At 36.2% G+C, this 24476-nt stretch overlaps 1 protein-coding gene across 10 annotated transcripts in view; it reads right to left on the bottom strand.

Annotated features, from left to right (window-relative positions):
* AP3B1 (adaptor related protein complex 3 subunit beta 1) overlaps positions 1-24476 on the bottom strand; it is a 158961-nt gene that overhangs the window by 92440 nt on the left and 42045 nt on the right. For all 10 annotated transcript variants that reach the window (XM_026067742.1, XM_026067743.1, XM_026067746.1 and 7 more), the window contains 3 exons: positions 21751-21933; positions 2875-3039; positions 408-505 (listed from right to left, as the gene is read on the bottom strand). In XM_026067742.1, the coding sequence (XP_025923527.1) occupies positions 408-505; positions 2875-3039; positions 21751-21933 (446 nt within the window). The remainder of the gene's footprint in view (positions 1-407; positions 506-2874; positions 3040-21750; positions 21934-24476) is intronic.

Raw genomic sequence — 24476 nt, 5'->3', positions numbered from 1 at the left:
GATTATATTTATTGGAAGACTTCTTTAGTGCCTAGCAGGACAGTAAGGAACCATAACATAATTAAACTTCCAATAATTAAACAAACTCAAGAAACCAAGCTAACTAGTTTGTACTGTCTCTATTTGCATACTAACTAGTCAATCATGATTTTTTCCTCAGAGTAAAAGTGATAATTAAGAATGAAATGCTTATGGTAGGGACATGATACTGAAAATCATGGAATTACTTTTAAGAATTTTCATTTGTTGAATAAACATGAATGTTACAGGACAATTTTAAAATGAAACTCTAATAGTGCTATAGTTAAATAGACAGACAGATAGACGACACTGGATCTAAACAAGCACGTACAAAGAACTGTCACAAAAAAGTACAGACAACAATTCAAAGAAAGGACATGACCTACCTATTGCTACGGAGTAAACGCACTAATGATTTAGAAACAATGCCAGCTTCAGATTTTGGTGCCAAATGCCAATAAAGCTGTGCAACTGCCATCACCACCTAAAAAAAAGAACATTCAGAATGGCCTGTTAACTCAGAATAACCATATATATACATCACATTTGCTTCAAACCTGCAGAACCACCGAGTCACTCTTCTTAATTGCATATTCATGCTCCTTGAAATCAACAAAGCAGACTGGCAGAGGGAAGAAGGATACCAGGAGAAAGATACTTTTATTTCTAAAATCCAAGCTAATAAGTAACTCTCATTCCTACCAGTATTTATTGTATGACATAATACACAGAGGGACAGAGAGAAAGAAGGAGGGACAGAGAGTGAAAGATGTGGATAGATAACTCAAATTATAATCACACTAATATCATCCTTAATAAGCCAGTACTGCTAGCATTAGCTAGACAAATTAATGATGAAATACTGTTTAAAAAAAAAAATTCTGTAAAGCTTGTGCTTTTATTTTTATTAAATACAGGTTCAATATTACCTATTCTTTAGTTTCCACTAAAAACCTCCATCCATTACTGTATTATGCAATTTATAATATGACAGCTGCATTTACTGGCAACTTCTAAAGTCTAAAAATAAAGTAAAAACTATAGGGTTATATATGAACATCCCAAGTAGCAAAAAGCAGAAGAGTGTGAGGTATAATAAAAATTATGGATTTTAAATTGCTTTTCAACTTTTTCTTCTGAGTAAAAGACAAATGAAGAACTTTATGCTAGTCACACCATAACCTTCCCTACAATACTGTCATGGTCACCTTTCAATCTAAACTAAACAAATCACAGAAAGGAGAATCTAAGTAAAGACATTATTATGACACTTGACTTGGTATGCTAAATCTTAAACACCAATTAAACAAAAAGTGGTTTTAAAAAATAAATACTAACTGATGAAAAGCATTTTTAAACACAAAATAAATAGCAGATTTTTTTAGCATAATACAACAAGGATCTTATATTATTGACAAAAAGCTAAGGTCACAGTGAAAGCAATTAATATCACTGCTGGTAAATGCTGTGAATGGTACAAAAATTGGTGTAATAACAGCAATTCAAAGTAGCCTGATTTCACTTGACAAACTGCACTTAAACATCCTAGTTAACTTTAACACTGGAAAGTTCCGGATCATAAATGTGAGAATCAATATCACACTTAACAGATACAAAGGAAGTGATATACAGAATGTAGAAGATAAGCAACTGAAACAGCATTCTCAATGCAGTGTGCTGGCAAAGATATCTAACATAACCATTCTTTGCAGGAGATGAGAAAATATTACATAAATGTTGAACAGTGGTTTTAGCATAAGGTTGTGTTCTAATATAATTGTTCTTGGAAAGCTGTATTTAACTTCTTTCCAAAGTTTGCCGACAGATTAGAAATGGTTTTGATAAGACCTACAAGTTAATTAGAGTCTAGAAATGTGTTTCACATGAGGAACTAAAACCTGATCCACTTAGCTTATCAAAAACAGGTTAAGAGGTGACTTGATCACTGTTCACTAATTGTTCTTGCAAAGTCTTATAAGACCTTCACCTAAACAGATGTGTAAGATGATTCAAGATTAAAAAAAAAAAAAAAGTACCCTCTTTCTAGACTGAATTTGTCTAAGTTAAGCTATGAGAACATTTTGCATAGGAATATGTTGGACTCATTGTCACTGAAATCTTTTCAGAAGATATCTAGTCTTGAGTACTATTACAGACTGAGGTTAGAAATAAAGTTCTGTGGCCTGAGAAATGCCACAATGACTAGCTATCAGCATGACTCTTTCTAAATTTTACTAGATTAGTAAAAATTTTACTAAATTACTAAAAAATTTACCTGCATATTAAAGTCTCCTCGAAATAGTGTAGAATACACTATACTCAGGAGGTCGTATCTACCCTGGAATCCTGCCAAGATACCAACACTGAGAATCAGGCTGGGATTCACACAGGATTCAGGCATGTAACTGTCTCCTTTTAAAACAAGAGACTCAAAGGAAAATACCACTTAATGAATCAATAACAACTATGATTTTCTTTGCAAGTCTCTATCGTCAAAATTGACAGTGTTTGTGCCATCCTAGCTGCTGAAAACATAAGCATTAACAGCTAGCTATGGTATGGTTACCACATGCTACAGAAGTCGGATTCAGATACCTCAGATACCTCATTTGTCCTTAACACCTGGAGCATAAAACACAATCAGTTCAGGTATTTTACTCAGGAGCTCAGTTAATTTGAAAAAAAGTTATATTTAGTAGAAGAGAAAAGAACCACCGTAGTTTTCCTGTAACAGTTACTACACAGTGTTGCCACATTAAAGAGGTATAGATTTTATTTCTAAACCTTTTACATTTTCTAGAAGCATTGGTACTTAGTAATTCAACTTTTTAATCAAAAAGAAATTTGTCATACAGCAGCATTTCGGCTTTGAAGCAAGGGCTTTGTATTTCGTAACAGAAGCCGGTGGTCTGGGTCCATAACATAGGTTTTTTTCACTTTCCAATCTTTTTCTTTCTGTTCTTCATCAGATTCATAGAAATTATTTTCATTATATTCTTCCACAACATCGTCATCATCCTATCAAAAGACAAAAGTGACAAAAACATATACAGAATATTTGAATCAACCGGTTTTATTGATTTAAAAAATACCATACAACAAAACAATTTCATGTAAGAATTCTGAACTTTTTTTTTTTAAATGGCCATTGTCTCTTCTACCCTAGTTTGCTGAAAGCAATAGATGTATCAACATTTAAAAAAGCCTTAATAATATACGCAAAATTTCCCTGGAGGTAAGATCAACTATTAAATGAAATGCCTTTGTTAATATTTTGTAAACCTGAACAAGTGAAAATATTAGTCCCTTTTGGACTTAGAGCCTATGATCTAATATTGACATTCCTGAAAAATGTTAGTTCTTTAAAATTCACTCTGTTTTGAAGACTTTACACAAATCACCTGCATTGTCTAGCAATATATAAATTATCCATAAAAACAACAAATCAGGACAGTTAAGGAAACTTAAGCAAAGGACAGTTCTTTAAGAAATCAGACTGGCTAAAAGGTTATGTATCCTGATCCTGGCTTTCCCTGATGCAGTTCATTAGACTTGTTAGAGTTTGAGATACTTTTTCTCCAAAGTGAATGACATCAAGGTACACTTTGGTTAACCAAATTAATTTCTAACATTCACAGGCTTCATATGCAGCTGCCAGGTCAGAGCATACAGAGATCTCCACTTGCAGTTTTAGATAAGAAATCCTTCATAATCCTCAGATGGATATATATTGTTGTACTGCAAGCAGGCCTAAAAGTCAGTCTGATCAAAGATCATGGCCTTAAGGCTGGCAGAAAGCAACCTGTTTGTAAAAAAAAAAAACAACAAAAACAACCAAAAAACACACCCCTATATTAAAATGGTAAAATGGTATTAATATATTTCATGTTATTAAAAAGGAGTCTATGGAGAAGGCAGAGCCAGGAATTCTCAGAGGTGCATATTGAACGGATGGAGGCAAAGGAGACTAGTTGCAGCAAGGGAATTTCCAGTCAGATATTAGGAAAAGAACATTCAATGAGAGTGATTAAACACTGAAACAGGTTGCCAAAAGAGGCTGTGGGCATCTCCATCCTTCAAAAGTTTCAAAACTTGAATGAAAAAGCCCTGGGCAACCCAGGCTAACTTTGTAGTTAGCCCTGCCTTGAGTAGGGAACCAGACTAGAAGACCTCCAGAGGTCCCTTTCAACCTAAATTATTCTGTGGTTACAAAACTCACCTACTTTTCAAGAAAAACACTTTACTTAACAGAGGAAGTTCATAAAACATAACATAACAGATCACTTGAAAGGTCTGTTTTGTTCAGTTAATCTTCAACGATGGCTCAGGAAACGGTTAACTCATTGGATGGACAGCACAATGATCGTTGCTTTAGTGTATTTTCTCCTTCTCCAGCAATCTGTATCTTAGATTGAAATGCTCACTTCTGTATTTATCATGTTTAATAGCTGCCAAAAGGTACTTCCTTATTTAATCAACACCCTCCTTAAAAAAAAAAAAAACACCACGCATTTTATGACCTCCAGTGCAGACTGTGGCAATGAGTCCTGCAATATGTGTTTGCACAAATATTTTCTGTTATTACTTTCAACATGCTATCAGAAAATTTCATATATGCTAAGAAAAGCAATAGAGAAAAACCAGGTTACTTGATCTTTGAAATGCAGCATCTACATCTACATTTACAGAAGAATGTTTGGGTGCTTTTATGTTATCAGTATTGAAAAAGGCACACTCAAAAACGTGCCCCCACTGTGTATCATATATGCAGAAATAAAAGAAGGTAGAGGATATCCCTCACCCTCAGTTCCTCTCAGTGACTGAAAGCCTAAGGTCGAGCAGACTGAAAAGAAAAGGGGTAAGAGGGAGGGCTGTAAATGTATATATACATGAACACAACCCAGATAAAAATAAAGCTAAGCAGCCTGTCTTTCTCCCTTAAGTGATTAACTATTGCCATACATGAGGGATGATCACAATCAGTTTCTAGATAAGGGTCAGTGTTTAAATAAGAACTAACAGCACCACACTACCAACAGTAGCTTCAGTAAGCACATGCTATTTAATAAATGCATCAGTGGAGCACCAAGTAGCTCTCCTGAAGGTATCAACTACAGTCCATTCAAAAAAAAAAAGTTTCTTTTATATATTTGAATATTCAGGGTTAAGTTATCTGCAAATAGATTGAAGTTTCTTGGATCTTTCTGTCACAGACTATCGCAGATGAGTGAGAGAGGAGTGATGGGGAAGGAACACACTGTCTCACAGACACAAAGGAGTTCTTCTGAAAGGTCTTGTCCTCTAAACACAAAGGACAGAGCATCTCTAACGTTTAAGGTGTGAAGAGATAGTTTAGAAAAAGCAGTCTGAGATCTGGGAAAGACAAAGGGAAAGTTAATTTCTTGACAGATTGTTGGGGAGTGGGAGGGGGGAAAAATGGATGAAAACGGTTGGTCTTTATGGATGGTTTTCATAGAAGGATTGCCCATAAGAGGCAAGATCTCACTCTTCTGACAAAGGTAATTTCTACCAGGATGGCTGTATTTGTAAATAAATACAACAGAATCAAGAGGCCTCTTTTACAGGCCTAGCAGGAATCCAAAAACAGTAAGAGAACCTGAGATTCAAGAAAATAGGTGTAGCACAGCTAAATTGAAAGTAATGACACTTACCAGCCCAGCACTCGAGAATTGGAGGAAAGGCAGAATTCGCCCTTCTTAGGTTTAACTGCACATTCAGGATGTGGGATGGAAGGGCTTGGAGCATGCCCCAGTACATAAAGGGCTACAAGACTAATGACGTTAGCACAATAGTAGGCATGCTGTCAACTGGAATACAGATAATCACAGCTAGGAGAAAATCCTTTTTATAGCAATAGGTTCAATTATTTCTACTTAGACATACTTAAATGCATTTAAAACTTTTTAAAAAAAATAACAAAAGCCTGAATTACCAAAATTCGGAACACTCAACATTACAAAAACAACTGTGTTTTTTCTTTCTTTTCCATAAGCAGCAGACTACTGAAGCCTGTTATATTCAAATATGCCCCGGTCTCAAATTCTTCCATCTCACCCTGTCACCAGAATACCCAACTAAGAGACAAAGTATTACTGTGGCTAGCTGGAACTATTCACACTACAATTAACTGGCTCCTACCAAACATCCAGTAGAACAATAGGTCTGCCTGTCTTTCTCCCAAGTCTCTGTCCAACTATTTCAAGTATTATCCAACCCTATACGTCTTTTTAATTCTAGCTGTAGTTAGCAAAGAGATCAAAAGTGAATGGGAGAATGAATAGCTAAATACGAAAATAAGACTTATTTAATAAGTCTTCAGAAAACTAGGTGTGCCTTAGTCGAGACCCATAGGTAGTGAAAAAGCCTATAAAAATATCTTCAGTAGAAGAAGCAGGGCAGGCAGGATGGGAGGAAGGAGCTGACAGTAAATGTCAAATCTGTAATTTTATTCTGTATTTATCACAATTTGAAAGGACACTGAAAAAAGTTTCCCTTCACATTTCCTCATTTTTATTATTGATGCCAAGACTGCTCTCAGTGTTTTACAGAAGCCTTAACAAGCATTTAGCTCTTAGATTTCTTATGTAACAGCAACCAAAGTGATTTAATTTGCTTAGGTCTCTGTCTATCCATCTCTACAAGTAGTTACCCTTTTAATTTAAAAACTCAATATGCYAAATCAAGAGTACTGGTAACTGAATCCTTCCCCTTATCTACAGGAGAGGCAACTTCAAAGCAGGATTCCTGATCCCAATGCATCTGAACCCTGCACTGAAGAAAGTTACTCTAACAGAAGGAGGATAATTCGATCTTCATTGATTCAGTCTTCAGTATCACTGCCTTGATTGCTAACAGGCACACATATCAGTACTATTGAACTCAATAGGAAAACAGAGCTGGAAATAGTATTTAACTCATTAATCACCGTTATAAAAAAACAGCTTGAGCTCACACACTTCTGATTTTTTTTAAACGCATTTCTTTTTAAAGAAATGTTGGTTAGAAATGTTTGAAGCAAAGTTCCTAATAATTACAAAGCAACTTATGCCTCTTACAAAAACTTTTCATTTAAAACTTACTAGAATCTTTGTAGTGTACCACTTTCCACATATCCCCACAGAAGCAGTATTAATGCAATCTTTTCTGATAGCCAAGTATTTATTCTGGTCTTAGAATACTCCTCTTTTCTCAAATCTGTTGAAATTTTATGAATTAACATGACGACACCACACAGGGAAATAAGTCCAGTGAACTGAAATTCATTAAGATCAAACTGATGAAGTCCAAAACAGTGGGAATTTGTAATCACAGAAGGCATTTACTAAGACAAAGAGAATATGTAATACTGCAAGATTTGCATGCTACCATGGAAATGAAAATAAAGTATTACATAAAAGAGCTAGGAGACCAAAGATAAAAACCTGTAGGCAGCTTGGTGTGTAAGATTTGTTATTTCAAATTCTATTAATTATCCCACAGACAGATATAGAAACCAGTTATCAGGAAACGTGAAAACATTCAATCATTAGTCACCTTAAGACTCAACCTGAACTGCTGAGTATACACACTGCCAAAAGGAGAAAAACACTGCAGCATTCACAAAATTACATTTATAATTTCTGCTATCACAGACAAGCTTATTTCTTGACAGCACTCTGTACCAGTACCAGTATTCTGTTCAGCAGTTCGGGGTCTAGTAACCAGAAAACCTAAAACTAAACCCTTCAAGAGGTGGCCCTATTAAGCTGATTGAGGCACAGAGTGCAGCCAAGAACCCAGACCATCAAGCAAAAAAATTGTCTTGAAGAACTAGCTGAATTCCCCTAGTTTTGCTTTGCCCTGTAACAAGAGAAGCCATAGCACTAGACGCCACTGAAATGTCACTGCCTGTAGTGGTACAACAGCAAGATGCTGAAGAGGGTGGCCAAAAGCCTGGTAGGAAACTACCTGCAGCATGTACCCAGTAAGAAACATATGGCCTGTCTGTATAAAGCTCAGGTGTGGGTGGGGGGCTCTTTGATCCTTTCTGGCAAGGAAGTGGCAGCATGAGAGTTCAAGAAGTAGATTCAAGTACTCCAATGTTTTCTCTTGTCCTTTCAATCACTTTAGATGCAGTTTCCACCACCGAATTAAGGCCAGTTATACCATTAAAGGAATTTTTTTTTTAAAGCAGGTTTCATTTTCACCTGGCTCAGTAAAATGACCTGGCTCACCCTGTGGCCATAGGATCACTGGAAGTGCTGAAGGAAAGTAGTGGGTGGTAAAGGGAGAAGGACAGGAAAGAGGCATTCCCTTTCAGTGGCTGCCTTTAGTTAAACTGCATTATGTACACTCATAGTTTGTAGTAGCACATGATTTAATTGTGCAGTTAATAGCTTTTCTAAATTTGTAAATCACTAAGAAAGTTCAGAACCTTGGGAGAACGAAGTGATTAAACACAGAGCAAGACCACTAGCATTCCACGCTAGGAATTGCAAATAGACTCTGTTCCACATCATCTGCAATTTATTTAATCCAGTACAGAAGAGAATATTTTAGTGCCAGAGAACATGCATAATTCTTTTTTACATTATTCCAGACATACAGCTTCGGGACATCTTCATAAAGTATTAACAGTTTAAATGAAGAGACTGCCAGATAACAAGTTCCATTAGCCTGTTGTTAAAGTTACTAAGCAAATGAGCCAACATTTAACTAAGATCCTGCTTGAAGTTACATTTAATATGGCAATAAAGTTGAGAATGTGCCTTCCATTTAGGGTAAAGCACATTATAAGAATGCTACAATTACCTCCAAATGGAGTTTCAGTACATCCACAAACTCAAGAGTTAATGGAAAACTTCACTGAAATCCAAACATGAACACATGCTGTTTGCCCACGCTAATAGCCCTAATCCTGCTCTGTAACCTGAAGCAATTCAAGTATTTATATTCCTAGGTTAGGTACAATTGATTTTTAAGGCCATAAGCTTCTATTTCTCTCTTTAAGGAAGATATCTGTAACTCAGGTTCATAAGGAAATGCACAGGAAACAGAAAAGCCTGTGACTGTATTTCTACACTTGCCTTTCCACTCTCCCCCTCAGCACACCATTTCCCCAACAATAGCCTGGGTGTGCATGTTAGAGCTTAACCCTTCCCTGCCTTATACTTGTTTTCCTCCTTCCCTGCCACTCATCTTTCTAGTTGAATAGATCTAGTTGAATACCTGATTTTTCAAAAGGAGTTCTTAACAGTTGCATCTTATTATTACATCATATTGCTCTTCTTCAAAAAGTAATGTTTGCTGCTGGAGAATAATATAGTTTATGGAATTTCACTTGTTTTCAAGTTTTCAAATATAATACACATGCAAAATAAGGTTAAATAAATATACAGAAAAAGAGTTACTTATAAGCACATGCATGCAATGCTTTGCAGCACAGGAGTGTCAAACTACAGAAAAGAGAACAAAAAGCCTTTTGGGGGGGGGGAAGGAAATGGGTAAAAAGGAGTGAGGCAGAAAGTCACTATGCGTTTGGACAATATGTCTCAATGAATTCAAACTGCTGCTAAGTGAATTTCCACTTTCCACTCATTCATATTGTAGGTGACTTCAAACATCAATCCCCAAATCTCATTCATATCATCACAGCTATCTGGAGGCAAGTGTTTGTGCAAATAGCAGCTATAAAATTGTTCTGCCAAATCCTGAAAGCATCTTCTGTGACAATTATACATAATGAGTTTATAGAAGGTATTTCAGTTGCTGCTCTACTGTTATCTGAGATGGGTACATTTCTCAGCAAAGCCTCCCACAGAACACAAACTTTGGTGAAGCTTGCTTTGATCATGGATCCACTTCAAATGCCTCAGAAACAAACACCCTGTGATAAAACTAGTTATCCACTTTGACATTTTTTGGATGGGAGGGAAGGAGGGGAAGGAAAGGACAGGAAAGAGACAAACACTATTTTTTAGTCTCTCAGGATAAGTCTGAACAGCATTGGGGGACCATCTGAAACATCCGGTCTTATAAATAGAAGGGTAAGACTCTTCTGACATCCAGAAGATGTAAGAACACTTTGATGCTAGAGACATGACATTTAAGGAAGGAAATATGCAAATTAATTCTCAGGTTAGGTGGATCTCAGAAGGCTCTTCTGAAAATTTAGGAAAGGTTTGAAGAGATTTTCTACATGAGAAGAATAATATGCATAACAACTGTAGCAAAGTTTTCCTCCACTTTTCTAGAAGGATTTTATTACCAGGAAAGGTATCTTGAAATATAGGTGCTGCAAGAAAAATTTATAAGAGGCTCAAACACAAAGGCCAGATGAGTTGTAACAAGTGAGATCTTGCTCAGGAACTGTGTCCTCTAATAGCTATATATAATTTAACCAACTCACCCTTTCACAAATTCAAGGATAGTATGGAACACAAGGGTATGGGGCAGGATAACTATTAATTGCACTTTGACTGAATTAAGGGAGAAGTCAGACTTTGTCTTCAGCAAACCAATATAAGGGGACTGAACAGGATAAAGATCCCAGAGAAAACCAAGTCATGTAATAGAATCTTTTGCAGATAAACCTGTCTTGTAGAGTGCTTTCTGATGTTTACAAAAACTGCTCTCAAAAGAGTTTGGGGTAAGTTACGTTTGGAAGATAAGAGCTTTAGGACTATCCACCAGTAGGTGAAGCTAATTCCAATACCAAAACCACCTTAGCTGAGCAAGATCAGTGCTCCACTTACTGTATCACAAATAGGACCCTTGGATAAGGGAAATTCTAGAAAAGGTATAGAGAGGCTTTCCTAAATACAGAACCAATAATGCATCTGTAACTTTGATGTTGTGTGTGAAGAGGCCTACCTAAATCCTTCCACATGCTTAAAAGATGGATTTCTGAATACTAGACTAGACCACCTATTTTGGTCTATCAGAACAAAATGAGAATTATCCTCAAGACTGTTCAAAAAGCCAAGATGATAAACAGTGATAAGTTTCAAAAGGATGACATTTGTCAGACAGATGAGCAGAACTCAACCACACTTGTTGATAACTACACTCTAGCAGAAGTACCCATCCATCCTCTCCATAATAGGGAGTCCTTGAATAAGAGACAAGTATGTCAGAGCAGGTAAAGTTTCACACGAGGAATTGCCTGTTGTCTAAGAGAGGCACAATCTCACGTGGTAAAAAGATGGCCAAAAATTTAAATGGCATTTGGCATTATCTGAAGCCAGCCTGGAGAAAGGCCTTAGAAGGCACGAAGCCAAGTTTGCCACAAAGATCTCCAGGTCTCCTTCCATAAGGGTGAATTATAACTTTTCTCTCATTAGCCAAAGGGAATTAAAGAGTCAAAGAATAAAAGGACCAGACCATCCACTCCATAGACAATGGATTCCTTCTGACTACTAACCAGCCATCTAAGTACTCTCTCTTTCTTAGGTATGCAGCCATTATAACTAGTTGTGCGATAATGACTCATGATGCTGTTAATGGGCTAACAGAACTAATAGTGATCTTCTGAAGAAAGCCATAGCTCTGATGGAAATATGAAAGTAGGGGCGTATTTCTAGTGCTTAAGCATAAGTATCTAGTGCCATTTTATACTCCCTCAACTATGAGAAAGATCTGCACGGGTCTGATAGGTCCTGAAGGTACGGGACCTACAGGAGATTCATAGCAACTGAAGACTAGACAGGGCACCCTGTGGCATTTAGTACAACACTAGACCTTTATGTTTAGATAGATGAATCATATCCTGGTTTTCCTAAAGGTCGAAAGGCTTCAGACGTTTCCTCTTTTGTAGGATGAAATTATTGAAGCCCATCACCAAAGTCTTTTCATTTTTCAAAGTTACCTATTTAATCCTTCTTCATCTTATTAAAAGAAAACATCTAAGTTTCTAGCATCTAACAAACTTCTGTTGACAGTCTTGTATGCAGAGTCCTTGAAAAGGAATGAGGTGAGGATTACAGGACAGCTGAGAAAAACTGGGTCACAGGACCAGGATGTAGGTTACACTAACAGTAATGAACAGCAGCTATTCCTAAATGGACAGAAAGCAGGAGGAGATGTTACCGTCACAAAACCTGAAGCATATTCTGCTTGGCTTGGATACTATGCATTACAGTTTTCAGTTGCTTAAAATAGAATGAAACAATTCTTAGAAACTTAATTTCTCCCTTCAACCACACTTAGAAACTAAAAAGATTCTGGTAATGAAGCAGTGGTCTGGAATATGACCTTTATTCTACCAGTAAGCACTTGTAAAGAGGCTTCCTGATGAAATACATAATAATAAAACATATGCCTGTTATTCTCTTCTAAATTAAATATGCTGAACACTTTCAGCTAATATTAACTAACTCTAAGAAAACAGTGTGAATGCTCAAAAATGCATTCTACTCTAAGTCAGTTCCTTTTGGGGTGGAAAAATATACAGTAGAAGTCAGCAAACACAGAAGGCAGTGTTCAGGTGTGCTTTATATATGTACAGACTATATATATATATGTATATATAAACAATTTTATACATAGAATATGTATATAGAAATACACACATACACACAAAATTATCACACTACCTAAACATTGCCTTCTATCACTCTACTAGGGACCAGACCTGTTGCTTCTACACAAATTAATAAAGTACACATGCATTTTCAGTTAAGTGAACAGTAATGGAATGAAGAGCCAATAAAACTTACAAGATCATCAGGATTGTCTTGTTTATCTAAAGAGATAAACACACTGTCAGCTAACACGGGCTAATACATTCAGATAATGTTGAAAAACAATCCATTTTTCAACTGCAAACATCTGCCAGGGAATGAAGCACCCTGAGAAATAGCTTACAATGCAAGTGCAATTGGTATTTCTTACCAAATTTTCAATAACTCAATGACCAACACAGTCTCAAACATCTGTTCATGCAAGAAGTCAAGAGATATGAGAAAGAGGTAGACTGAGAATCCTGTTTTCACTGGGTTCATTCCAGTAGAGACTCTTCCCTGTTTTCAGGGCATGGACCAACCACAGCACATTGAGTTCACACAAGAGGTACTGCACGCAGGAATAATTATTTTTTGAGATTTCACCTCGCCTTTACATGCCCAAGTTCTGAGGTCAACTAATCCTTTTGTTAAAAAGGCTCCCAACTTTCTACTATTGCCAAGTTGTTTCAAAAAGGTTTAATAGCTGAGGAAAGGAAGGAATACAATTTCCAGAGTTATACTTTATATGGGCTTGATCCTGTGGTAATGGTCTCAGGTCTAAGAGTCGCTTGGCCTCACAGCCCCAGCACTTGAATCATTTAGAGTTTAGCATCGCCTGAACCCAGGTGACCTCACAACTATTATGCACTACCAGTAAGAAAGGAATGGGTCAGCACATGACTATAGTTCAGAGCTGCAAGAAGTAAAGGATTCAAATTATGCAAGATTATCAACAGTATTTATTCTTTGGCTTTAAAATACTAGCTTTAATCTCATTTCAGCTTCAACAAACAAGAAAGTCATAGCACAAAATTGTCCACTATCTCTTGGTCCTCTATTTAATAGCAGAGTTCACTGACTATGACTTTTGTCAACATCCTTGTAAACAGCTGTTCTAGTGCAACACCAAGGAATCCTTACATAATGTAAGGTCTCCTGCAACTCAGCTTACCTTGTGGTAGTAAAAGCCTCTGGAGTTATGCATTTCATAATCATCAAAACATTTTCATATTTCTTTAAAAAAACAGTATATAGCTAAGTTTTCATGTGGTTAAGACAGACACAAGAAAATCCTACTACTTGGGGGAAGGAGGAAAATTTAGTATACATTTTTAAAAAGCCTGCTATATAAAAGGCTTTCAATTTGAAAATATACTAAGAGCTTGATACCTAAGCAACACAAAGGTACTAAGACACCTAGTGAAACTTGAGAATCAGACTGTGTAAAGTGAAATTTAACATTAAGGCATTTTGAGTCAACACTTTTCTTAGCCTACCTTCTGTCATATATAAAGGTTAAGTAATAAACAATAAATAATCAAAGCTTCATTTATAGTTTACTAGATGTTTTCCCCTCATATACATACTCTAAGACTACATCCCTACACATTCTCATTTATATAACATACTACCCTATATAATTCCATTGCAGATGTACATGTTTATTTCATTCTAAGAATCACAATTTCGCATAGAGCTATGTATATGAACTCATTTGTCCCATGCAAGACTCTTCAAATACACTTAAGGACAGCATTACACTGACTTAAAAACTTCTTTAAACCAATAATGTACTTATAAATACAAATTCAAAAAAAATGTAGTGAATTTAAGAAGTTAGTGAAAAGCTAAAAATCACAAAACATTCTTCAGAAAGCTTGTACTCATACAAGTTTTGTACTACAGCTCAGAGACAAGAGCATCACACAGGTGGAAGTAGAGGTTTCAGGACCACTGAGTATTATATTTTTCCCCATATATCACAATTACAGAAACACCTGTGCTAAGTAACTTCATACTGAACTACTGTGTAAACACAAGACATATTCAAAAGCTCATTCTCATTTCTATAAGTAGAAGTAACTAGAGTACATGACTGCACTGTAAAAATAGGGGCTAAGAGTTAAATATGCTGCAGTCATTAACATCTTCCTGCAACAACCCAAGTTCCCAGTTATTGCAACAACAGTCTCACAATACCTGCAGCTGGAATCAAAATAATAAATTATGATTTTTAGATCCATTTATTCAAAACAGTTCCATTCTCCCCAAAATGCAAGTCAGGCATAAAATAGCATCCTCTTACTATAAAGAGGCTCTCACTTTAACAGTGTGTGGAAAAGGCATTTTAATGAGAGCACAAAGAAATACAGATTTGCAAAGGAAAAGACAGAAAAATGTTTAGTGCACAAGGAAAGAGAAAGAACAGAAAACACGAAGAACAAGAAGAGATATGGAAAAGGAGCAATGGTGAAAGGATAACTAAAGGGAAAGGATAGCATCTGCTTCTGGTACTGGCTAATAGTTCCACAGGTTTTTCTCAAGTCTGAAAATTAAAGTGGAATTTGGAACTTGGGTTCAGAAGTTTGGTTAAATGCTCGAGTGGTTTGGGGGCTTTTTATCTGGGTCAAGGTTCTCTTAGGCTGATCTCAGGTAGGTACCTGAAGAGGCAGTATAAGCTATCCCATCAGTATAGTAAGCGCTTCAAAGCCAACTGTGGAGCAAAGGTTCTCTTCCATACAGTTGCACCATAAGTGAACCAGGTAATTGTCAGTTATCTGGGCGATCCAACTCAAAGCATATGCTCTACCAGTAGTAGTCAAAACCTGTCATGAATTATAAATAAGTCAGAGAAACAGGATCTTGAGGATCTCCAGCTATACAGAATTGTAAGGGTTCACAGTGCCTCTTACTTTCTAATGTCCCCAATATACCCTCTAGCAACACTATGTACAGCACATGCCAACTCTTGCAAAACAATTCAGCTCCTTTTCCTCTGGAAGGAACATACATATTCTTAAAAGTTAAGTCAAAGAGATCCTTTCCCCATTCCCCATACATACAAACACACTCATATCTTTATTTTTTATTTTTTGCTTAACCCTACCAAGAGCCTTAGGATTGTTTACATTTTAATCCAAACTTTCCTAATGGCTATAGGAAAGAGGCAGAGCTGCAAATAATCACGTCTTGCAATAATGGCATGGTTAATTACTTGACACAAAGCTTGCTACAATGAAGAAACATGGCTAATGTGGGGAAAAAAAGTGTCTGCCCTACTGTCCTAAAAAATTAATCTCCCTGAAGCTCTCCTCATCTGTCTTTTGGGGAGGCTTGAAATCTTCTGTTCTTGAAGAGAAATCTTCAACTGAAGATAAAAAGAGATGACATCTCAGGAGAAAAAAAAAAAAGTCAGGGAATCAGTAAGTTAATTTTTTCTAAAAATACTAAGACTGTATATAAAACAGAAGTATAAAAACCAAAGTCTTCCAAGTATGCAGTTTTCTTCTCTGCTTCTCTGTCCAACAGACATGATGAAACACACTAACACAATTTTAGAGATAAGAAGTTCTCTCTGATTTGTCCAGTAATTTCCAAAAGTCTAACTTGGGTCCCTATTGAACATGCATTCTAAGACTAGAATTTAAATAAGTGTACTATGTGGTACTGTTTTTCTTTCCTGTCTGGAAAAATGAGAGTGAGAAGAAACTACACTTATGCACTCATTTTTCAGTATTGGGGAATGGCTACAACAAAGAGCCGCTTTTCAGAAAGATGCAGAGTGAGGTGGGAAATCAAAACACTAGTGATTATATTTGATTGCAAATCCATGTTAGAAACAATCTTTGGAAGACAGATAAATTCTCTAATAAAACCCTTCCATTAAAGAAAATAATCAGGGGAAAACAGCAAAGTTGAGCAGCAATTCTTTAATTCTTCAAATCCTATCAAAGACTGTTATTGTAAATGCAATATAGCTGTAAGTAAACTATGACATTTGTTTTGAAGTTACTACAATGATCATCCAACGTTTAAACCATATTCGGACTACTGCCCTAGTTTTAGATGTTAGGGGCCTTAATTTTCAAGACAGAAATTGACGGGAAATCTTAGCAGAACACTGATTGTACCAATCCGCCTGTCCTTAAATTGGCAATCCGAGATGAAAGTTTGATATCCTCACCCGAAAGTCTGCCCTACTTGTCTAAATAACATCAAGGGACATTAAATCCTGCATGATAGTTTTTTCCTTCATCCCAGTACATAAATCAGCAAAATCAACTGAAGATAGTACAAAACATCAGCTGATTTACTTCAGTGATATTCTCCCACCAAAAACAGGTGATATTTTGGCCAATGCTGGAAAAGCAGGCATCGCTACTGTTCAGGCTTAAGCTACCCCCATCTTGTCGTCTGGCATTTTTCCAATCATAAACTGGAACAAACTTGTGGATAAACTGCCGAAGAGATGGATACTATAAGATAGTTCAAAATTTTTGATAAGCTATTTACTGTTCTCCATGATCCTTTAGAAACATGCCACAGCTGAGCAAGAATTCTGCCTGGTACTATATTAGTTGAATTATATGTTCTCAGACTGAGAATGTTAAAGCTTCCTCAGAGCAACCAAACATATCTTCCTCAAATAGAGGAAAAACTAACCAAAGGTTCACTTTGCAAAGAGGGAACTAAAGAAGCTTATTTTAGTTTTTATCTTGAAAATAGTGTTTATCTCTATCTAGATCATTGGCTTTTAACAACTTAACTACAACAGATGGCTAGAATGAATGTCTCTCACCCTATATATAAAGTAATAATAATAAAAGCCCTCACTATGAGTCAAGAAGGTAAGATTACAGCATTGGATAGATTACATAGCAACTTTGCCAGTCAAAGTTATGGGAAAAACAGGTCCTAGAGACCTTGCTTACGCAGATTCTACCCACTGTAGCTATTCTACCACAAGTTTGTCATGAGAATAAGGAAAACCATAGCAATACGCTTTGCTGCAAAGATGAGTGGCATTTTTATTTACAAACTGTACTTCTCTTGTGCCAGCCACAAAGCAAACCAGACCAAGAAACTCATGTAGTGAAAAGTTAACCCTCCCTGTCCCTCAAGTTATTTTTCTGTTGGATCAATTCTCTTATCTAGATTGTCTTAGAAACACTAGCCCAAACAAGGGAGGGGAGGGAAGGTAGAAAGACAATATGCTCCCTTTCAGGGGCAGGGGAGACTATCATACAGTGATCATGAAACTACTGTCTCAGATTACATCCATAATAAACAAAAGATTTCAGAATTTCAAGTATTCTGCTTTCCATAATTGACCTTAAGCCATTTTTTATTATAAATCTATGCTCTAAATTATTGTCAACCTATTAAGCTGTACAAGCTGTAGATAAAATAAAACCGATATTACAGTAAAATGGCTTGCCCATCCCTTTTATGCCCAAAGGGCTTCAACAAAAGAGAAATGGTAACTGAATACAGAATCCTCCAATTCAGACAGGTATACTAGGAATGCAAGCAATAAGTAGCATAATGCATAACTTCACTGTACACTAACTTTTCTAAATTTTAGTCTTTTGATCTTAACAGCCAAACCCGGCTAATGTAAATCTATTGATGTATGTGGTTTCACACCTGCATCTGAAGAGGACAGCTCGATAGGAGCTGAAAATGGGCTGACAGCTTTTAATCTGAAAGTTACCGTTTTTCTGCGTGACTACGGCTTGGAGCTCTGCTGCGCTCTACGACGACTGTTGGGAACACCCAGTCGACTGAATTGTTTTGGAAAACAGCAAGCCTCCAAGACAGTGCGCCCATGYGGTAGTGCATATGCCTGGGGATGGCTGCCGCAGGCCCTGCCTCCTGCCATCCTTGTCTCCAGAGGCTGCTGCCGCTGAAACAGGGATGGCTGAACAGCTCATAAACCAGCTCCTGAACCGCTGCTAGACTGCAGCCCGACACATCCATGCAAACCAACAGCGACTGGCATTGCATGTAGTAGGCCATGTAGTAGGTCATAAGCTGTAAAGGTTCAGAAGCAGTTCACAACCCACTCAGCCGTCCCAACAGTTTCTAGAGCAGGGCAGAGTTTAAGCTGGACCGCGTTACAACATTATCTGTCATCCAATATGTCACTACCTAGAAAACTGTTGAAATTGTTGCTCCCAGTTAGTTATGAGTAGATATTTTCACTCCAGAACATGACTGACTTGGCCTGTTTAGTTTAATAAATGTTACCAGTGGATACAGTTGATGCGAAACAAGGTTTTTCAGAAACTGCTATTCACAACTAACTGCTTCAAAGGAGTCTTTAAGTATTTCAGGACTAATAAAACAAAACAAGGACATTTTTCATCACAGTGTTCAGCATCAGAATTGAAAATACTACCCATCAGAGAAGTTAAAAATATAAATAGATTCTTTTAATTAATGCATAACTCCATTAGACTTCTACAACAATTTTAAGCATATTGCTTGAAAAAGGATTTTTCTTCATAACTGGGTAGTTTTCCAAACATTTGTTTAGGTTTCTAAGGGCACAAGAAATCAGTTCAAAACATTAAACCATTACTTGTGAGTTAGCTCAACTTGAACAATAGAAGCGTATATTTCTCAAAAAGTAAGGTAAATTTTAGTAAATAAAAATGCAAATATGCATTTTAACAGTCTTGAATTTATTAATCTGATAGGTTTAATTTCCATTTTCCTGCATCAGCTTTATTTATAAAATGTCATGCCCTATAAATATGCTGTTATTTTCTATAGTCAAGCACCCTCTTAACAAATCTTCTCATTAATATGTAAATTTAAAGTCAATCAGTCTTCTCCCTGACAGCACCATGAATTCCTAGTGCACTGTATAATCGGCTTTGAGTCGGCATCCACTATTTATCATCAAAGATGTCAGTTAGAAAAATTATGGAAAGTGTACTGCAATTGATATGCCTGCAATCTACTTTGTCAACACTTAATTGTTCCTCAAATCATACATTTACATATAAACAGCCTAAATACTGATCCATAATGATGCAAATAAACTAAATTAAAAATCTCTTCTACTACACAAGATGCCCTGTTGTATGATGTGTTCATTTAAGAACCTATTGACAAAGGCATGCATTTCAACTAGCCCCAGAAAAAAATATTTCTGCTAATTTAATTGCTGAGTAAGTAGACAAACTAAATTTTGCACTGAAGCTTGTGAAAGTGGAAACCAAGTGTTGTTAATACTATACCACTGATGAACAAATTTTAGGTTGACACAGGCAGCAGCCTGACAACCAATACTATTACATGAACCTTCTAACTTCCTATAGCATAAGTCACAGTAATAATTGTCATCCATCCAGTTTCAGTGAAAAGATCACATTACAGTCTTTAAAAGACCTAATCCCATCAAGACCAAAACAGTAGGTCACCCCCTTTTTCTATTGTTCCTTCTGCAATCACAAACTAAAACTGGCTTAAACCAAGTGTAAAGTCATATCCTTAGGTAAAGTGGACATTAGGCATTGATTTTAATTCTTTTTAAAAATTCAAGTTCTGGGAGTTAAGAATGCACGTTATTTTCTTTCAGTAAGCAAACTGTAATAAATATTCTGCCTCAAGTACTTTAGGAAAACATATTACCTAAGTGCCTCATTACCTAAAGAGATTTTGCTTATTTTGAGCAATCTTCTGGGAAGATATGTTCTTAAAAACAATTTAATTTTCACCTAAAATGAAAAAAGGGAACCCAAACAGTAGTGTAAAAATCATGACTCTACATGAGAGATTTTTGCTATGCTTCTATCTTTCTAATCTTAAAGCATATTATACTCCTTCCTTATTTAAGATGAACACAGCTGTAAACTAAGTCTGACTGAAATTAATAGTTTGTCCAAATATATCTGCTGATGATTTTCACCTAATACATTATATATCTGTTAATATCAAGTGCCACTGCATTTAAGTTCCATTCCCAGACACAGTGTACAAAAAGGCAGTGCTTGAAGGAACTCAGTGAAGTCTAGCAAATTGCATTCTATATTCCAACACTTACCAAAAATAAAATAAAATAAAACAAAAACTTTAAACAGTTACTGTTTTCTCATTTGTTCTAGTCACAAAGCTCAATAACCTGCACTGAAATAAGAATGCCTGAACACAAGTATTAAGGCACATTAGCTGAGCTAAAGCAGAACTATTTCAGTCTAGAAAAATTCAGGGGAAAACCAAATAATGGAACTTCCTCTATGGTTCTGGGATCATCTCACATTCATTACAAGTAGCTACCCCAAGCATCCTTTAATGTGACTGTACAAAGTCCATCTTAAACAAAACAACATGCACATCATTAAATACATAGAGCTTTAAATATGAGTTAGATTCAAACTAAATGGTAAGAGTTCAGTTAACAGTATTAACACCTCAAACTTGCACAATAGATGCAAACAAATGGAGCCATAGAGCAATTTCTAATGTTTTTTCCAGAAGTATTCTATCTTTTAACTTAAATTCTTCTTCAAAAGTAAATCCCTTTTGAAACCAATGTTAATTGCATTATCAATTTCTTGAGCTCTTTACTTTTTGTTGTTTTTAGGAAGTGACAGGACTTGGAGTTTGAACATCATTGTTTACTCCACAAGTTCTAAAAGAAGAGTGAGTTTGCTCATATTTACATAGTAAAAATGAAAATATCACAAGCTTTTTGCATTGATCATTTCATAAATACATATGCAACTCTAAACAGTCCCTCAGCATACTAAGTTACTTGTCTACACTTGGATATTGTTCAGTATGCTGTGATATTAAGTATTCATATCTATAATATGTTTTAGAATGATAAAGCCTGAAAGGGGTCAAGTAGATTCTACCCAGTTTCAGGACAGAATAGCAAACCTTTCTAACTCTGAGTCACATAAAATCTGGGAAAGAGCCATGCAACTCAAAGAACCACAGAAAAAAGGCTCTCTCTTCTGCCTATGATCACTGCACTGTAGGATCTGTCAAGGGTAAATCAAAACAGCAACAGGTTATACCCTGGAAAGACAATTCTTATGCTATGAAGAAGCACGGAAGCCTTGTGTTACTAAGACTTTTGCATTTGATTTCTACTTTTATTAAAGTCCGCATGAAAATGCATCTTAACCAGAGGACAAACCACATCTGACAATGGAAATAATTCAGAATGTGAGCACAAAACAGAAAAATAATGTAAAAGTCACAAACTTACCTTCTTCCACGGACTCACAAACTGTGTACGTGCATATCGAGTTAACATGTGGATTATAACAACTTGACCCCACTCTTCGACATCAACCAACAAGGTACACAGCTTTCGGTAGTTCTTGTGAATCAGATCTATTCTGTCTGGACACACTTCCTCAAATGCCATCACAACACTCCCAGCTACCAGCTAGAAAACAAAATATAAACCAGAAGGTCAGTATTGCTTCTACATAGCATCCCACAAGTGATCATCAGAATTAATACTAGCAGTTCTCAGTATTGCAAGATATGTTGAATGTCAAATTGATTCTATTTGGGGGGTGGAGGAGAAGGAGAAGATTTCCCTAAGCCCACAGAAAAGGTATCTTATGTAAAACAGATTTGGGGTAAATTCATTAGAACAGAGCAAACATTTACTATTTCTATTACACACTTAAATCTTAGCTCCCAGTCCTGAACACCCAACATAACGTAAGCATAATTTTTTTTTTCTCACAGTTATAGTTTCCAAATAAATTATCAGAGAACTTGCAATTAAACTAGAAATAACAGGAAACAACAAGTATAATAGAGTGATGTGCCTGACAAGGTCTGTTGGGATCCCCTTACTAACACTGGTATGATCAAACTGAAAAAAAGTCGGGGATAAATTTCCCAGCACTACTGGAATCCAAACTTCTCTCTTAATATGGCTAAATTAACTGTCAGATGAAATTTTATCTTTAGAATTTCATGAAAACACTTTGCAAAAAAAGGCATAAAATTTAAAATATCACTGTACTGTATTGCTAATACTTTTCCCTCAAAGAACAAAAACAGAATTTCTGCATGCTTTTGAGCATTTTTCTATTAAAGTTACAGAAACTGATCATTTATGCCCTGGTATACCCCCAACATTTTCTCCCCTAAAGACATACATCTTTTATATACACATTATATACATACGTATGCACCTGTGTGTGTGGTCTCTATGTATGTGTATATATATCTCCTCATACAGACTGTGATCATAAAAATAGCTTTGTTTTCATGAGAAAATTAAATAGATTCTCAAAATTCTAACACTTAAAGCCTTACTCAAACCTTCTGATGGGATGTTAAGAACAAAAAAGGAAATCTTTATAGGGGGTGCCTGTTAAAATGCTCTCAGCAAGTTACTTTAACTGTGGGAAAGCTTCAAAAGCTGACCAGGCATTATAAGGAAATGTTATTTTGTGCCTAGAATTACTATTCTCCCTCTCCTAATTGCTTTAATTAAGATTTGGTTTGTGTCAAAGTACATGTTAAGTCAAATAACTCACATGATGAGACTTTATATGAAGCAGCTGATATGTATGCAGTTAGCATGCATGCAGTATAGCCTTCTGGCAGCAAATTAATGTCATATTCTATCTGAGCACTGGGGATCTGCATTTCAACCTCTAAAATTTCCCCAATGACTTAAAGTAAGCAATTAAATAGAAATGCAGTTTATTGAAATGGTACTTTTTGAGAAATATTAAATACAATGATATTCATATGTTACATTTTCCCCTGCTGTATTTGGCTGACATTTGGTTTATTAGTATGCACCCAACATTACAATTGAAAGAAAACAGCTCAGAATATAGTCTTGCTATTATGCTAAACAAGTTCCAGGCTCTGTGGGGATTTTATGAATTACCAATAAGAATAAACGTGAAGTTGCATTTATTGTCTCTGGCACCATCCACATGCTGGGACCAGCAGGTACCAGTAAGCATACAATTCATTCCAGGGAGCAAAGATTTTAAACAGCTAAATAAAACACACTTTAAAACCTAAAGTAACTTCCTATTTTTTGCTATATCACAAAAAGAAAAGGTCTTTTTATTCATTTTTGTTGCACTAATATTTCTTCTTAATAACCACCTGCCTTAAGTTATTATGTAATTTAAAACTGCTCTCAGTTGATGTTTGGGTGTGGAATCTGACTGGTCCAAAGCACAGCAGAATATAGTGGCTAACTCCTGGCAAATCTCTCAGTCCTGAGCAGGCATTCAGTTAGGCCAGATAAGCTGAGGAGGGAGGAGAAGAGAGGGAAGAGTTTTACGTCAGAACTCACAAGGGGCAAAGCAATTCCATCAGGATAAACTCACAACTACAGTTCGGGCCAACTTGCAGAGGACAGTCTAGTGGTTTCAGAAGAAAGGGATGAACACTGAGACCACAGAGACTTGCTTTCTCACAGTCCCACAGACTTTGTTACAGATATTCCATACCTACACACTACAAGATGGTGTAGGCTCATTTGACAGGTTTTACACATAAGGGAAGGAGAGGGAGAGAGTAGGGGAGRAAGGAGGAGAGAGAGGGTGAGAGAGACATACACACATACAGATGGATTTATGATCATAAAAGTAGTCTCCCAGCCTAATATTTAAAAATACCCGCTTAGGCTCAAAGGTGAAGGGCAATACAGATGCTGGTATCCAACTGTAGTTCTGGAGTAGATACCTTTGTCTTCTACTGCTATTAGTATTGTACATATTATATTGTATTTTTCCTTTATTTAGATAGGATATGGCTTGGAAGCTGACATAATAGAATAACACATTTAACATTAATTTAGATTTCTTTTAAAACTGAGAACATTTTCTACAGAATGGATACCTAAAAATATATTCCTAAATCAATTGCAACTGAGCTGAATCACTAAAAGGCTGAGCAAATATTAATTCTCTGTTTCTCAGAGAACAACGGGCATTTCAT

Source organism: Apteryx rowi, unplaced genomic scaffold (genome assembly GCF_003343035.1).
Source record: "Apteryx rowi isolate R43461 unplaced genomic scaffold, aptRow1 scaffold_262, whole genome shotgun sequence".
NCBI classification, from domain to species: domain Eukaryota; kingdom Metazoa; phylum Chordata; class Aves; order Apterygiformes; family Apterygidae; genus Apteryx; species Apteryx rowi.
The sequence above is the reverse complement of the archived record's forward strand: the minus strand, read 5'-3'. Positions and strand labels throughout refer to the sequence as shown.